This window comes from Salminus brasiliensis, chromosome 8 (assembly GCF_030463535.1).
Source record: "Salminus brasiliensis chromosome 8, fSalBra1.hap2, whole genome shotgun sequence".
Lineage (NCBI taxonomy): Eukaryota > Metazoa > Chordata > Actinopteri > Characiformes > Bryconidae > Salminus > Salminus brasiliensis.
The window spans coordinates 25,870,603-25,887,589 of record NC_132885.1 but is presented as its reverse complement, the minus strand read 5'-3'; the positions used below and the strand labels follow the sequence as shown (position 1 = coordinate 25,887,589).

The 16,987-nt window shown below is 41.9% G+C and overlaps 1 protein-coding gene across 5 annotated transcripts in view; it reads right to left on the bottom strand.

The window, feature by feature from the left end:
• dachd (dachshund d) overlaps positions 1–16,987 on the bottom strand; it is a 138,602-nt gene that overhangs the window by 64,442 nt on the left and 57,173 nt on the right. For all 5 annotated transcript variants that reach the window (XM_072686287.1, XM_072686288.1, XM_072686285.1 and 2 more), the window contains exon 2: positions 8,742–8,857. In XM_072686287.1, coding sequence (XP_072542388.1) covers positions 8,742–8,857 — 116 coding nt within the window. The remainder of the gene's footprint in view (positions 1–8,741; positions 8,858–16,987) is intronic.

The following is a 16,987-nucleotide window of genomic DNA, read 5'->3' as shown; positions in this document are numbered from 1 at the left end:
TAGCATCCACATAAGCGATGGTAGCTTCGCTGTTTTCCTATTACACAGCTGGCCCGTCACACCGACGGGATGTTTTTCAGCTGGAAGTCTGACTGTCATCGACGTCTTCTCTTATTTCTCTCTCTTGCTCTCTCCACTGTCTCCCCAAATACTGAGCTGACGCCGCAGCGCTTTGATGGTGACAGATGGAGCCGGGATAACATATCAGAACTGACATGTTGCCATGGTTTCTGTTTGTAAATAAACGGGTTGGGGATGTATGACAAAGTGAAAACAAACAGCAAGCATCAGTGGGAAGCCTCAGACGCTAAACAAACCCTCATGACTCTCTCACGCGCGCTCACACACACACACACACAACGCCAGCATCCTGTGATATACATGTCAAACGCTCCGATCTGATTCCACTGCTATTGTTACTCTGATTGAAGGAGAGAGGGGACACTGTGCTTTTAATTCATCCGGCTCCAGTTGCAGTAATAAGTTGGCTCTATTGTGTTTAATGTAGTTAAAAGGAGCACTGTGGCAGAGAGGAAGAAGGGGGGGGGGGGGGGGGGGTGGTGTAGAAGAACGGACTGACTCGTCGTCATTTTGTCATTTTGGATACACCTGAACGAACAGCGGAGACTGAAAGAGAGAGCCTTGAAAGAAGCCTTGAATTCATAAATTGAGATTAATGAAATGATATGAATGGATGAATCAAAGCTGAGCTTCCACTTGCTGTGCTCACTGAATGCTGTGATCTGTCTCCTTTCATACATAAAGTACTGAATGTGCTTTTAGTACAATGGCCCCATATATGAAGAAGAAGAGGGGGAAAAAAAGCAGCAGGGCTAAAATTCCCTGTGTGGGATGCCGGAGGAGAGACACCTCACAGAGCTCTGTTTAGTGGGCTGAAATAGAACGCACTTCAAGATAGCACTTGTTGTCAACTGAATTAATAACAGTCATATATGCACATTTATACTGTATGGTTGATCAGCACAGACAATAATTCTGACTCTGAGTAGGTCACAGAGCCCGAGCGATCTGTTGGCATTAAGGATCTGTGATTTTATCAGTATCAGCAAACAGTTCATACCGAAAAGAACTGACTTTTTCGCTCACAGCTTCATTGGAATACGAACCCATGACCTCCTGACTGCAAAGTTAGATGATTAGCCAATAAACAAACAAAAACACATGCAAAATGTAAATGAAATGTTCTAACTAGGGCTGCAACAAATGACCTTTTTGATAGTAGAACAATCTGTTAATTTTAGATATTAAAATATGTAATCGATTATTCAGATAATAAATTGCTAAATTACCTGTTAGTAGTCTTCCCCAATGAAAACCGACCCATCTCTGATACATCGGCTAGCAGACGCCCGCTCTGGGCACTGAAGTGATGTGAAGAGACCGAGTTATCTAGCTACCCACCTGGAGAGAGCAAGGCCAATTGTGCAGTCTTGAGCTCCGGCTGCTGATGGAAGGCAGAATGACCTGGGACTTGAACCAGCGATCCTTGCGTTAAAGTGGCAGTGCCTAAGTCTGCTTGAAGCACCCAATACTTTATATAAATATTTATATAAGTAATTCTGTTACTGGTACTTTCTCCGCTGTTTTTTTTATACTGTACCCCTAAAAATATAGTTCTGCGTGTCTTCTCCCCATCAAGTCTACAACATGCCAGCAACATGGAGCCTAATTGAGGTATAATGTTCCATTAATCATGATACTGATTTGAGGTCATATTCAGCCCAGCACTACTTTTTAGATCTTTATGTATATATTGCTGCTGTCCAATCAAACATGTCTCTCAATTTTTGGCCATTTTTTAGTTTTCCTCATTATTTGAATCCTGTAGCTGCTCTGAATAATGTGTGATTCGTTCTGGACACATGGACCAATAGGAATGCTTCAATATTTTCACATTAACCTCCATTAAATGTGAAGGTACAGCAGCAAGAGACTATTTAGGAAACATTCTAGTGTTTTATACTGAAGAAAGCAATCCATGTGTCAGTGCACTCTGAAGCTTAAAAAAGTTAAACCCCTCCAAACTGTAATTTAGCCTAAAACAAGTGCACTGTGCCCAAATTGAATAGCTGTGCTTCGGTCCTTTTGGACACTGCAGGCCACGCGGATGTGGCCGATTGGTAAATCCATCATCACTTAGCTGTCACGTCTCACTGACAAGACTTGAGTGGAGCCATTAGTGCTCTTTCGTCTGCAGGCTGAGAATGTGAGGCAAGGGGAGGGGGGGTTAGGGTTGGTGGTGGGAGAAATCAAACATGTGGCATTAGTACGCCACCCTGCATCCCAGCAGCTGATAGGCAGATGGTGGCGGGCAGTGCGTGCGGCGTGGGCTGAAGGTGCATCTCATTTCCCGGCCTTGTTTGCTTTTTAGAATACATCAAGACCATATTGACGTACAGTATACACGGTGTCGTAGTAGCCACTCTCGTTTGCTAGCGCCTGCCGCTGTTGCATATGCATGCCCCCTAGCTCTGCATGAGCAAGAGAGAGAGAGATCTACCTCTGCACATAATGAATGTGGCCTCCAGTCCAACTGAAGGTCAGCTTTCATTTACGTATAATCGGTCGGAGTCAACTGTTTTCTAAATGATATGCAAAAAAAAGATTGGGTGGGGTTGTTGTGGAGGGGGGGGGGGTGTTGTGCAGTAAACTGAAATCAGCTTTGGGATATTTTAGGTGATAAATTTGACCATTCAGCTGGAGTTAACAGGGATTTGGTTCTCCTTTAACAGTCACCTTCTTCGAGAACACACTTCCTGAGCGAGTGAGGCTTTCTCACCTCATTTATCACCTCACTAAAACATCATAAGATGAAATCTCCTCCAGGTATGAATCATATCGATAAACAGATTACCATAATTTTCTGCTTAATTAGCCAGAGTTAACAGTATAGGCTTCAAGCATGCAAGGCAGTTGCAGGAATTCTCAAGTCTGTACCGTTAAAAGCCAAGAGTCAAATGTACTCGACATGGTTGTCGAATTCTACTTGTTAAGACGCTCCCTAACTGGATGCGGTTTTTGTACAGTTTAAAAAGTAGGAAGCTTCCATTTAGAAAGGCTTAGTGTAATCCTGGGAAGCCCTAACTGTTTCCTTTTTTCCTTAGGTCTGTGCAGAATCCTCTTATTCCAATAAGCATGTGGAAAGTAACCATGCTAAATGGGTAAAATGAAGTTATACCCTTTTGCTTTGCTTTATATGTATGATAGTGAAGAAGCTCCAAAGCACACTATATTATGCATGCGTTAGGGACCGTCTAAAATGACTGGGGAATATACACTGTTAATATTCTTCTTCTTCTTCTTCTTATTATTATTATTATTAGTAGTAGTAGTAGTATCTTTTTCATTATATCTCAGAGCACGATGTTCTGAAGCATAAGGAAATTACTATTACTACTACTAATAATAATCAAAGCAAAAAAAAATTCTGGCCATTTTTAGACGCTTCCTAATTCAGAAGCAGAGTCCTTGGGCAAGACTCCTAATGCTACATTTGGCTTACTATGTGACATGATTCAAATGCAATCAGCCAAATGCCTTAGAGTTGTAGTTGTGGTCTATGGTCATTTGTCTTTGGAATTGCAAATGCTACATTAACGTTACTGACCTGTAATCTCTAAAGCCATTAGCTTAGCCTGATTTTACAAAAACATTGACCATTTTGTTCAATGTGTGAAGCTCTGCACTTTGTTCTGAGACCGTCTGCCATTGTCTGCCTTTTTGTAGGCACGCCATCTTTGTTTTTTGGGATTTCTTTTTGGTGTAGTTTAATTGGATTATGCGCTACAATGCTAACAATGCATCTCTCCCTCACCACAGCCATTTTTGTTCGGCACCAAGTCCACTCTCCGCGCCCCGGCACGTCTGAACGTGGCACGGGCGCGTCCCACTCCTTCCTCATTAGCACTCATTAGCATGCACAGCAACAATGGCAGAGATTGCACTGTTTAGACTTTTGAAAGTCACCTTTAAATAGTGACTCTCATGTCTGTTTTCCTGCAGACGGGGGATCTCCTCGGCCATAAACAAACAGCCGAGGTGTGCTGTATGTCGGGCAGGCTGAAGACAGGCATGCCAGCAAGGGGGGTCGGGTGGGGTGGGGTGTTTTTTTTTTGTTTGTTTTTTTTGCCGTCCACAAATAAAGAATTGCATGGTACTGTCACACCATGCACCAAAACAGCAAATAATGGAGACGGGGGTCTGAGCGTAGCCCTCGAAGCAGCTGTCATATTAAATAATAATGAAGGATCTATTAATATGCAAAGGAACCAGCAGCAGACTGGCTTAACGCTGTCATGCCTCTGCATATTGTCAGAATGTTCATTATTAATTAACATGCGAGCTGCCCCATACCTGTGCAATGTCAGAACATTCTCCTAACAAATACCGAAAGTATGTGCCCCCTTCCACTAATAGTGTAATTAAATTAAGATCAGATTAACTTCACATCAGTACACAAAGACTGACTTAGTGGCACGGGCGATAAGCTTATCTACTGCCTTTTTTTAGCCTTCAAAAAAAAAAAAAGAAAAGAAAAAGACGGAAACCAAATCGCACTGTATTTATCAAACGCTGAGGCGGAAGACTGAAACACTATTTCACTGTGCGTGTTCATAGTAGGGGGGTGGTGGAGTAGGGGGTTGGAGGTAATGGTATACCGTTGAACAAGGGTTGTGACAAGGTTGGGTGGACTGAGAGGGACCGGAGGAAAGTGAAGCGAGCACACTTGAGCTAGTCCATTTGCATCGAAACCGATTTTACCATCAATTACACGTGGCACAAAGCTTCTGACACAGAGGGGACGGAGAGGACAGACAGAAACAGAGAACGAGAGAGAGAGAGAAAGCGCCATTGGAGTTGACTGATGTGTTTATGACAGACTAATCTTGCATCTGGAAAGAGGGGATATGTAAAGGTCTGAGAGGGCTCAACATTTCATTAACCCCATTTGGTGTGGACTCTTACACTGTGGGCCGCCGTCCAGTTCATCACGAGCGCCTGCTGACAAACGAACGGCGGCGATACACTTTCAGTCTGCGTATTCACCCGTGCTCCTGCAATCATCCAGTGAAAGCTTTAGGTGTGAAAGGTGGGATCATCGATTTTGAAGTCAGTACGCTTTTCTTTTTTTTTTGGGTGGGGGGGGGGGGGGCAACTGGTGAAGTTCTCCTCATATTGTGGCAGCTGTCAATAACATGTACGCTCGGAGGAAAAACAAATCTGATCCCACCGAAGAAACAAGCGATGTGGACCACCAGCATTCAACCTATAAGGACAAGGAGGTGCATTTACTTGGCTGTCAGTCATAGAGCCCAGAGCAAATAGCAGGGATCCATTACTTCTAGCCATACAGCCAAAAAGTCCAGCCAAGTTCCAGAAACAGACCAATCTGGATCTCAGCTTTAAAACAGAGTGAACACTGTGTGGCTTTCCAACACTTGAGAGAGAGCTAAGGGAGTTGAAGGGCATGAAGATTGACCTTGCCCATCTACCGGAAAGGTTGTTATTGTGCATTTCTGAAACAAACAACTAGTTTAGGCGTTCCATTTAGCTATTCTTTGACGAGGCAGCTCACAAGTCTAGAACATACAGTACTGTGCAAAAGCTTTAGCCGCCTTGGGTATTTAATACTTTGTTCGACTGCTTAATGAATGCTTAATCGCATCAAGTGTCAACCAAGGGTTTGATTTTAACTAGCTCAAAAGACATCAATTTCTTTCTTGATACTGAAAAAGACTAAAGCATATATATTCTATTCTATTTACAGTGATGAGGGGGGAGAGTGCCATCAACCAACCTGGAGAGAGCACAGCCAATTGTGCTCTCTCAGACTGCTGCTGATGGCATGTTTGTATTAATTCTAATATTTTTAGTGTTTCTAGATGCAAAATCAGGTGGCTTCCATGCGTGTTGCATAATAGGGGAGAGCTGGGCACAAACTAAGATGGGGTAAAAAAAAAAATAAATAAATATATATATATATATATATATATATATATATATATATATATATATATATATATATATATATATATATATATTCCCATAGTAGTTCATAGGACTGGGCAATACAATGGTACACAGTATGCTTTCTAAGTATATGGAGGATATTGTTGACGCTTTAAGAACACTGATCAACTGCAAGTTTCATTACCAACAGTGTAGTAGTGCAGCAGATGTTGTGAATAAAAATCACTGTATTGAAAATGGGAGAGTATCTGAATAGTAGGTTTTAAGAGTCTGGAGTTACTGATGTATTGGTGCTTAGTATAGTCAGTGATTACATGCATTGATAAATATTGTGTATTGTGAAAATGTCTTTTACCCTATTGCCCAGCCCTAGTAGCTCAGTAGTTGATCCAATTACAATCACATCTCTTTTCATGGCACCTTTATTTTTAATTTATTTTTGTTCATTTTTATTTTATGTTAATGCAGATATTTTGGGTGTACATTGAAATACACAGACCTGCACCAATGTACCAGATTTTTATAAGTGACCACTACAACCAGCCCTTCTATAAGAGTCTATTAGAGTTAACCCTGCCAAACATCTGTAATGTGCATAGACTGCGGGCGCTGGAAGCAATGTTTAAGCAAGGTGTTGTTCCCCACTCACCTACTGTATATTTTGGAAGGCTCTGGCAAGGCTTTGGAGCACTTAACTGTATGTAAACAGCCAGCTGAGATACAATCGATGACCCTTCTTTTAAATCACGGTCAACCGCAAGTCGGCCTGGGTAAGCTGACTGTTTCAGAGAATTGTTTTGTAGTGAGGCTTGTTCTGAGCTCATTTCCTGGAGCGCTTGTGCATTAGAGGTCTGACAGCCGCATCTATGGCACACCCGTTCGCGAATTACATTTGGAGTCGGCAGCTTAAGTTGCAGCCACAGAAGATGTCATGAGTGAGGAGCGTCCATCCTGAGCAAATAATAGGATTTGGAGGGGCCCGTAATGCATCCGCCAGTGAAGCGCCTCTGGGAACGGAGTCTCTGAGCAGTACATCCGCTGCCCCACAGGCCAAGCGCCTCGCGATTGTTTTAATAAGAAAGGCAAAGCTAAACGAATTAAGATGTCCTTACCCAAGCCAAAGGGACACCTTTTACTAGGGCAAGACACATATGTTAAGAGACAGTGGCGTTAAGGTGTAGGCATGTGGGTTGCACTTGCATAGTCATTTCACGAAGAAATGACGCTCAGTCAATAGAAAGATCAGATGAAGTGGGAAGAAATTCTACTGGTTTTTATTCAGTGCTTCGCAATTAATGGGCATGTAATGTGCTTTTTTTTGGGAGGGGAGGGTGTTACATTAGGATAAATGGAGTTGCATGTTCAATACTGAAAAGGTGGGCATGGGCTGCTTCTTTTCAAGGGAATCTCCATGGCGCATTTTTCCCAGAGTTCGCTGAAACAGCAAACATTTGGCACTTGCTTGCGGAACTCGCTAAACGCCACCGATCAATGACGCGACACATGTTATAACTGCTTCTGACAGTTCATAAAAAATGAATTAACGGTGTAATGACACATGCTGCAGCGCATGTGACGTAGCCAGCCAAGCAAATTAGCCACATTTAGGACCTGCACAGTCCGGTCCCAAAGCTGCAGAGTACATCAAAGAGTACAAGCAAAGTTACTCAGTAACCGATCTGAGAACGCAACGCCATTCTGAACCTCAGTGGAGTAAAATGTGGCTTTTCTTCAAAAGTGTGGAGCGAAATGTCAAGATCAGAGCTTCTATCAAGGTTTAAAGGCAGCAGGGATGGCTATCAAAGGGGTGGCTCTTTTTTTCCCTCCGTTTGCGGTTGTGTTGTGCTAAATAAGAGCGGATCGCGAGCCCCTCATCCTGTGCGCCGTGCCCTCCGAGTTTCCTTTTCCAAATGAGACACTGATAGGCTGACCCCGCTTGGACGGAGGAGGGGGCGAAGCTAGCCCCAAGCTGAAAGCCTTGAGAATGTATTGCTGGCATTGTTGAAGACTGCCTATTCTATTGCTGCTCCAGAATTCCAACAAGAGCTCTTATCGTTTACAAAGAAAAGTTGCCTTGTTTGGAAAGTAGAGACGAGAGGATGATCGTTCTCGGCGTAAAAAAAAAACAAAAAAACAACGTATCTAGACGATATTTTCAGTAATTGCACGTGGAGTGTGTTTAGCTTGTGAGCGAAGAGTCAAATGAAGCCTAATGGCTGAGATTTATTAAAGACGGCAGGGGAAAAAAATAAATAAAATGAAAACGAGAAGCCGATATGCAAATCGGGCCACTTTTTTTGCACACAACATCAAAGCTGCCACAATAAAAAACCAGCCACAAATAGAACAAAAGCGTTTGCTGTAATAAGACCTGCTGGAGGGGAACTAAAGGCACAAACGGTTGTTGTTGATTCTTGTGGCGATAAGCTTACTTTAACATCACAACCGCCTATGTACATACAGCAGCCGAGTGGATTTAATCGGGCTAATTAAAATCCACTCAAGGCGGAATGCAGCATCCGGTGAAATAATCTGGGAGAAGAGAACTCTTCAGTCCAATTTATTCAGTCGGCTAGGGGGCAGGGGGGGTGAGTGGGAATGGGGGTGGTGGTGTGGACGGTCAACTGCTGTGACTGGTAGTTTGGGTGCTGCTGTCAGTTTTAGCTGTGTGCCATTTAGCGGATGGGCAGTGGGGATGCTGGGAGAGGAGTGGGCATGGAGGAGGAGGGGGGGGGGGCTGAGGACGTTACCTGTAGGGGGAATTATTCCTGGTGACATAAGGCCCGGCACGGAGTGGGGCATGATGTGTGGGTTCTCTGGCGATGTAACACTCTGCGTCCTCTTCGGAGGCCTCCCAGGTCTTGAGCTAAAACAAAAGTGAAGTGGGGGTGGAGGGTGGTTGTGGTCAGAGGGGATGTACAGAGAGAGAGAGAAAGAGAGAGAGAGAGAGGTGGAAAGAGGGAGGGGGGGAAATAAAGGAGGTGGAAAAGGGACAAGGCAAGATGAAGAGAAGGGGGAGAGAAAGGATGGGGGGGGGGAGCGAGGTTAGTGTTAACATTCAGACCACTCCACAATGCAATTCCATTCCAAAGAGCTAACATGTACTGTAAATAAATTTCTTTTCAAGGACAGTTGCTTTCTGCAGCTCGACATAATAGACTTCCATAACTAATTAGATTACATGGTGAATTCATTTCCTTTATTGAAGATCAACCACTTTTTGATGCATAATTCATAGCCTGTACCTCGTTACCTGCTCCTCGGTATTAATATCCCTGCACTATTTGAATTGCCTCGTTTGCATATGCTAAAATCCGAGCATGCAGCTTTCGGCCTGGAAATTACATGTTAACTTGTTCTAATTATTGCAGTCAGACCACTATTGATTTATGAGACTTTTAAAAGCCAAATATGTGTAGTTCTTGTAATGAATGATATTTTAAGGTTCTTCAGGAAATTAAAAGGCAATGGCTGCCTTAGGAAATGTTCTGCTTGCTTGATTTAATACAAGACTTAGCTGGAAGGTGGTGTGACAGAATGATTCAGACCTGTTGTACGTCCATGATGGAAACTTTTATTACTCCAAATGAGTGACCAAGATCACGCAATGATTAATGGCAGAACATGCTCGGGCTGATGGGTGGAGGGTGGAGGGGGTGGGGGGTGCCCCTCCAAGCTGATTTTCAAGTATATCTCGCTCATTACCACCAGCCAATGCCCCCACATACACCTTCTTTATTGTGGTATCAGGACAAGAAGCAGGAATACATGTTTATGGGACTATATACACACACAACTTGCACCCATTGCTGACACACATGTGCAAATGCACATACAGAGTTTGCCTAGTCCCTGTGGATACGTACTGCTAATAGGACTCTCTGGAACAGATAAACATGAACCTATTGGCACCATGCCTAAGGCCAGGACCTGGAACTGCATGGAACTCTGGATTTATGGTGCTAACTGTCCTCTTATGTCAACTACAACCAAGGATACAAGAACCTAATGTGGTTCTTCTATTTTTAAAGAGTGTATCCTGGTGTAACTCATTCACCAGCAGTGTGTGTGATGTCTCTGCTTATCAAAAGTAAAAGCTCAGCCAGATTTTGAACACATTCTGCATATACACACTTAACTGGGCAGCAACACTGACTGTTTAATATATACAGGACTGTTCTAAATGTATATGTACCTATAATACATACAGGTTAATAATAATACATTATAATATATTATCAAATTAAATAATTGATTAAAATATTATAATAGAACATTAAAAAAATGTTCAAGGGTTCTTCAGTAAAGGCTTTATGGCTTTATACAGGACCAAGAAGAATGCTATTACTTTTAGTCTTTTTCTGTATCACTTTCATTAAATTGCACTTCATAGGTTGACTGAAAGAGGCCTTCTTCAAGCCAAGGTCTGACTTGCAGTACTTTTACCAGTGACTAAACAGACTCTCATTTACACAGACGAGAGGAAGACACACAAGGCCTTCCGAAGGCTCACTTATTCACATTCCATTGTACTCCATCATGTGCATCAGTTTTGCCCATTTAAAGACCGGGCAGATGAGCTGTGTTTCATTGCATTTTGTCATGTTTTATTCCTGACAGGCATGAAATTGAAACGGAAATTCTTCACTTCGCTCACTAAAACAAGGGGAGCCATAAACTCGGAGCAAGGGCAGCAGCCCTGCAAGTGAGCTCTTCATGATATCACTTAGCCTCAGGCCATTCACAGCACACTAAAAGCCTTATAACACATCGCCATTCCCCACAAAACAAAAGACAAGAGAAATACAGACTGCACCAGACCAGTGCTTAACTCTGGGTTGTGGGCTTAGGCTTTGAGTCAGTGCTACTAAACGCTACTAAGAAAACTGATGGTAAAATTCCATTAAAATGCAGCTCATAATTGCCCTGGTAATGCCCTTCGTAGCGGCTGTTGCAAGGTTGGACAAGCTGTACGGTAGCAGATTACTCCTTAATTGTAAAAATACTTTCATTCATGTTATATTTTTTTGTATGCTTGTTAAAAGCCATAAAGTGGATACATCTTTTGCCAGGAAATTGCAAGATTTGCAAGAGAGATCTCAACGAAAGCGCATTTCTTGAATGGTTTACTTAAATCTAAGTGCTGGAACTGATTTTCAGCACAGAAGTCTTCAGACTTCACTCACTTTTTTTTCGTAATAACAAAAAAAAAACATCCAGTGAGTGACTGTTCTGCAGGCAGAAATGCCTTGTTGATATAAGAGAGGTCAACAGAGAAAGGCAATACCAGGTGGAGCTGGTAGAAAGGCTACAGTAACAGTAAAAGTAACAGAAAAGCCTCTCAGAATCCACAGCACATGGAATTATGAGGCAGACGGACATCAACAATATGCATGCGTGGATACAGGCTTACCAACATTGGACTGCTGATAACTAGAACACCACCACACCAACCTTGTGTCTCAGGTCTCAGTCCAGGTTGGTGGAGGTGGTGTAATGGCATTGGGGTGTGGGCCCACTTTGGGCCTGTTGATGCTAGTCAGTCACTGCTTGAATGCCACACTATCTGAGTACTGCTGCTGACCATGTGTCCATGTGTATCCCTTCATAGCCACAATTTACCATTTATCTTCTAACGGCTATTCCCAACATGATGATGCACCATATCACAAAGCAAAGGTCATCTCTCACTGGTTTCAAGAACATCAGTGGCCTTCCCAGTCTCCAGATTTGAATGAAATAGAACACCTTTGGGATGTGGAAGAATCGCACATCTGCGGCATGAATGTTCCAGAAAATTCATCAGGAACTGTGTGACGTAACGTCAGCATGGACCACAAAGATCTCAAAGAAATGTTTCCAACATCTTGTGGAATTCGTCAAAGAATTGAGGCTGTTTTTGGAGCCAATGAGTCAGTATTCGTAGAGTGTTCCTAATCAAGTGGCAGGTGAGTGTAAACTGTATGTATCTATTTTGGCATGAAATCATGCTGACTAGCCCCAATATTTGTTGGTAGAAAACTGCCAACAGCTGCTACCAAAGAACGCATTTGTGGTCGATTGTTGACCAGGGTTTCTATTTTCAGTCATTGACGGGTATCAAGTGTTTTCCTACTGTTTCACTGTTCGAGGTCTTCAAATGAATGAGTATCTTAAGAAGCACAGAGCTGGGATTGCACTTTCTTCCTTTAAGGGGCTGGATTGTGTTCTTAAAGCAGCGCTTTATCAGATTTTGGTCACGGGAGTAAGAAGACATTCCACACAGATGAGGCGCGGGCAACAAGCGCAAGCTCCTCAGCCCAGAAGAAAAGTCCTGAAATGTAATTCCTGCTCCCACAGAAACACCTCTTTGATCTTCTGACGGAGACTGCAGACAGTTTTGCTGTCATCACTTTCAACGTACAGGGCTGAATTATTTATGAAAGACCTCAATAGAGGGCATGTGATGGTAAAAGGCCTTTTTTCCCCTCCTCCCCTCTCTATCTCTCAACAACACAAAAAGTGGGAAAAAACCTCAAATGGACAAAAATGTCACATCAACTTTAGCTCCAGCAAGAGCTCAGGACCGGGGAACAAAGGAGGCGTTTAGCCTGAGAGCAGTAGGACATGCTTACGGAATATCACTCCCCCGGATCCTTTCCTGCTGATTTACAATGCGGGAGTGAAAGCACAGCGAAACCCTGCCGAGAAAGAATGCCCCCATACTGAATTTCAGGGCTGATACAATAATTAACACTGATACTGATACAGGGCTGATACTCATATACTGCCCAGCCCTAGTTAATATCATACAAATATTAATATGGTCAAAACTACTTTATACAAGATGGTAGTTAAAAAATTACCATATTAGAAGCATCTAATTTGCAATATCTTTACCATCTGTGTGATTTCATTCAAAAAAAAAAAAAAAAAAGAACATGCATGGGTTGTTTGTGTGGAAATTGTTTGGTTTCTGGAGGGATGATGCTCAACAAAGTGCTTAAAATATTTAAAAAAAAATATGCCAGAGAAACCTTGCAAGTAAAGAAGCAGGATGGCAACTTTCTTTCAACATCTCAAACAACATAATCCAGTGCTGAGTCAGTACAATACAAAGCAGAGTGCAACTATCATATACACACTTAGCACTTAGCACACTTAGCTACATGGTTAGGTACATATTACACTGTTCAATTGATTTATTATTACAGTCAATCAGAACCTACAGTGAATCAGCACAGACAATATGCTGTGTACCTAAATACTGTTGCTTCTGGTGCTACAAATAAATACTGACACTTATAAACTTTGTAAAATAACATTATACTATGTTAAGGTTGTCATATTGTATATTGTATTGTACATGAGTTTTTTTTTGCCATATCTCTAATATCCCTAATATCAACATCTGAAAACCTTCTGTACCTGTACCCTTTTCCATTGAACAGTTCTCAGTATAATCCATATATGAAGCAGAGCGTGGCAAAGATACAGACTTCAAAATCAGTCTAGTCATATTTTCTCAATATGGTTTATGCCTTGTCCATACTTTTCAAGCCAATACTATCATTTATTCTTTCATATCCATCAGATATGATGGAAAAACGATCCTGATCCTGAACTGATAACTTAACTAAAGCAAGTAAAACTACGCCACTATTAGTGAGACAAACATTAATGTTTCTTTCTTTTATGTCGGTTAGTATTTAGTACTGCATTTAGGTCAGTATTTTGTTGTATGTGCCTTTTTGTATGTGACACAGTGTACACAGCCGTTGCTGAGCCAGGATTAGCACTGGAGATACCTGGTTTGAGTACAGGGTGTGTGCGCACACGATTAGACCAGTTGGACCCATAGTACTGACTGATACAGTTCTAATATAGATTAAATGTAAATAAATGTACCACTACTGGATATGGTGAAGCACAATATCTATCTATCTATCTATTTATCTATCTATATAACTTAAATATTTGTTAAAAAGTTTACTAGAACCTTTAAAAAGCCTTTAAGGTGTTCTTTAGAACCATGACATCTAAAAGAACCATTTGGATGCCTAAATGGTTTTTCCATTGGTTAAAGGCTTTATCGGACTGGTAAAAAGCCTTTTGAAGAAGGTCCTATGTAGAACCTTTCAAAAGTGGTTCTCTAAAAAAGCCTTGTCGGTTCTATATATAATCCGGTATGGCCTGGGGTGTACTTCTGACCACAGAGAGTTTCAACCTCACTGATCCATTTGACATAGTTTACATTATTGTATGCAAATTATATTTACAATGCTGAGGAGATTAGCAGACCTATCTAGAACCATTCAATACAGCAGCATTAACTTAGTCTTACCCAAGTCTAGAAGTAAGATTGCTGCTTGGAAACATGAAATCAGTGAGTGGGGGGTTATAGTGAGGGGGGAGGGGGGTGTCGGTCTTAGGTGTGTGGGGGCACTGGTGTTAGCCACTACTCTCCATTTAAATGAGCTTATATGAAGGAAACTTCCCACCACTACAGTGAGGGTGAGTGCATGTATGTGCAAGCTAAAAACAGCGCGCTAAGTAATGCTGTGGTTATTAATTGTAATTTCAAGAGCCGATAACATACACCTCTCTTGCCCAGTGCTATGCAAGCATGCATGCAGAAGAGAAAATACACTGCATGCAAGTGCTTTCTTCGGCCAAAGTACGTCTTCAAGAACAGTACTGCGTCACAGTAAGTACTTCAGCCTCTAACCCACATCATCTACAAGCCTCGAAAGCACTCACTTAAAATAGGATCAGAAATTGTCCACATGAATTTAAGCGGCTACCACGGTCAGTGTACACTGTTCCCTGCTGCACGCAGTGCTGCATAGGCAGGGAACAAGAGAGGAGCTGGACCATTACAAATGAAGCAGACAATTTGTCAAGCTGTTGGTACTGAATCCTTAAATAGCCTGGCACAGAAAGTCCTGAAAAGTAGGCCATTATAGCACAATGATGGTTCATCAGCTCCTCCCGTGACTGAGGTACTGTACATCCTGTCTGCTGCGTTACTGTAAGCTTAGTCCACATCAGCCACGCTCCGTCATAACAGACAGATAACTGCACGTCTGTTACGCTTGTACGGTACTCCAGGCCGTCGGGGAAAACAGGCTAGTGTACGAAGGCCTACCAAAAACATGGTTGCGAAGCAGAAAGATTTGAGGTACTGAATGTAAAATCAGAGGTGTAAATAGCACTATATCGACAAAAGTATTGGGACACCAGCTCCATTTATTTATTTATTTATTTCAATCAACAGTATTAAATAAGAGTTTGTCCTGCTTATGTTGGAGTAACTGTCTTTACTGTCCAGGGAAGAAAATTTTCTACTAGACTTTAAAGCATTGCTGTGAGGATTTGATTGCATTCAGGGACAAGAGCTTTAGTGAGGTCAGAATCCCCAACGCACGCCAAACGTATTGGATGGAGCACCATCATTCATCATTCTAGAGAAACACAGTCCCACGGCTCCACAGCTCAGTGCTGGGGGTTTTTATACCCCTCTAGCCCACGCCTGGCGTTAGGCATGATGCCAATGGGTTCATGCTTATATGTAGTGCTTATAGTCGCGTGTGAGTGCAATTCAGGGAAATACTGCCATTAACAGAACTGCTTAATAAGACAGCTTTGCTTGTATTTTCAAATATGTAAGCCCTAGCAGCTCATCCGAAGAGGCAGCCTCCATTGCACATTAGACATGTTGTAACAACACTTGCTGCTTTCTCTTGCCTATTTTAGAATCATCAAATGTCTTTTGTAATTCACTACTGTTTCACTACTGCCATTTTTAACCTTCAGTGTTCTTGTACGGATCATGCCTTCAGCATATGTTGATTTAGGAGGAGACTGAAGACAGAATTCTGTCTGGGAGTTCAGGTGGTTTCTGCTTATGGACTTGCAATGGATACATAAGGTATAAAACCGGTATAAAAAGGTAAAGAAGGTATTTATAGGACATTCGATTGGGAGGAGGGGCTTCAGGCATGTTCCTCCTTTTTAACTTGTTTATTTCCCACTAATTCAATTAATATAATTCCTTTTTTGGTGTTTTTATTTATCACATATTACAAAGTAAACACTATATAATGTAAACAGGTAAGATTATAGGTATAAGTATCCACCATAATACCTGTTTTTATCAGTTATTTTTATATATTATATATTATTTGTGCATCCCTAACAAAATGTTTATTTTTCTATATATATATATATTTTTTAGCATTTCCACAGACAATGTCTGGAAAAAGCAAGAATTCTGGGCTCATTCAGACCTGGTATTAAAATATTAATGTCCATACCCGAACAGCTAATTATCATGCATTTATACCTTGCATTAAAAACTCCCAAATGTGTCCTCCACACTGTGACCTTTTCCCAACATCTATCCATCCAAAAGTGGTTAAAAGATTTTGGGAACTGAACGCTTTTGCACTCGCTTGTAAAATGGCCACAGCTACCTCAGGAAGCAGGTTGGATCCCTGGTAGATTTGAAGTTATATTTTAAGCACTTAGACCAAACCAATCTGATTGGGCCCACGAAAGGCTCAAGGAAGCCTTCAAATCCCAAGAGAAAAGTATGAGAACTTAAGCCAAAGGGGCTAATCTTAGGCTCTGCTTGCTTTGTAACAAAAGTAATAACACCAAATAATCGAATGCCCCTTCCCTGTCCCTGTTTATGCTTCAATCACTTATCCTATATTCCTGGCTCCAATTTAGCAACCAAAACAGGCAGCGCTCGCCCCCAGGGTCCAAAGTGTCCAAATATGTTACAAACGTAGGAATTCTCTTTTTTGTTTTGCAACCATGGTGAAAAGAAAATAGCACTGAACTTTCCCTGAACCACGCTTCCTTTAATGGCCTTGGTCCATGTTGATCCAGGAGTTCGCGCTGGAACATGATCCTCCCAACCCCACCACACTGCAAAAGCAATCAGATTAGAACCACACAATACACTCCGATTTCAATACCTCAATGCAATAAGCAGCAATAATTTAATACA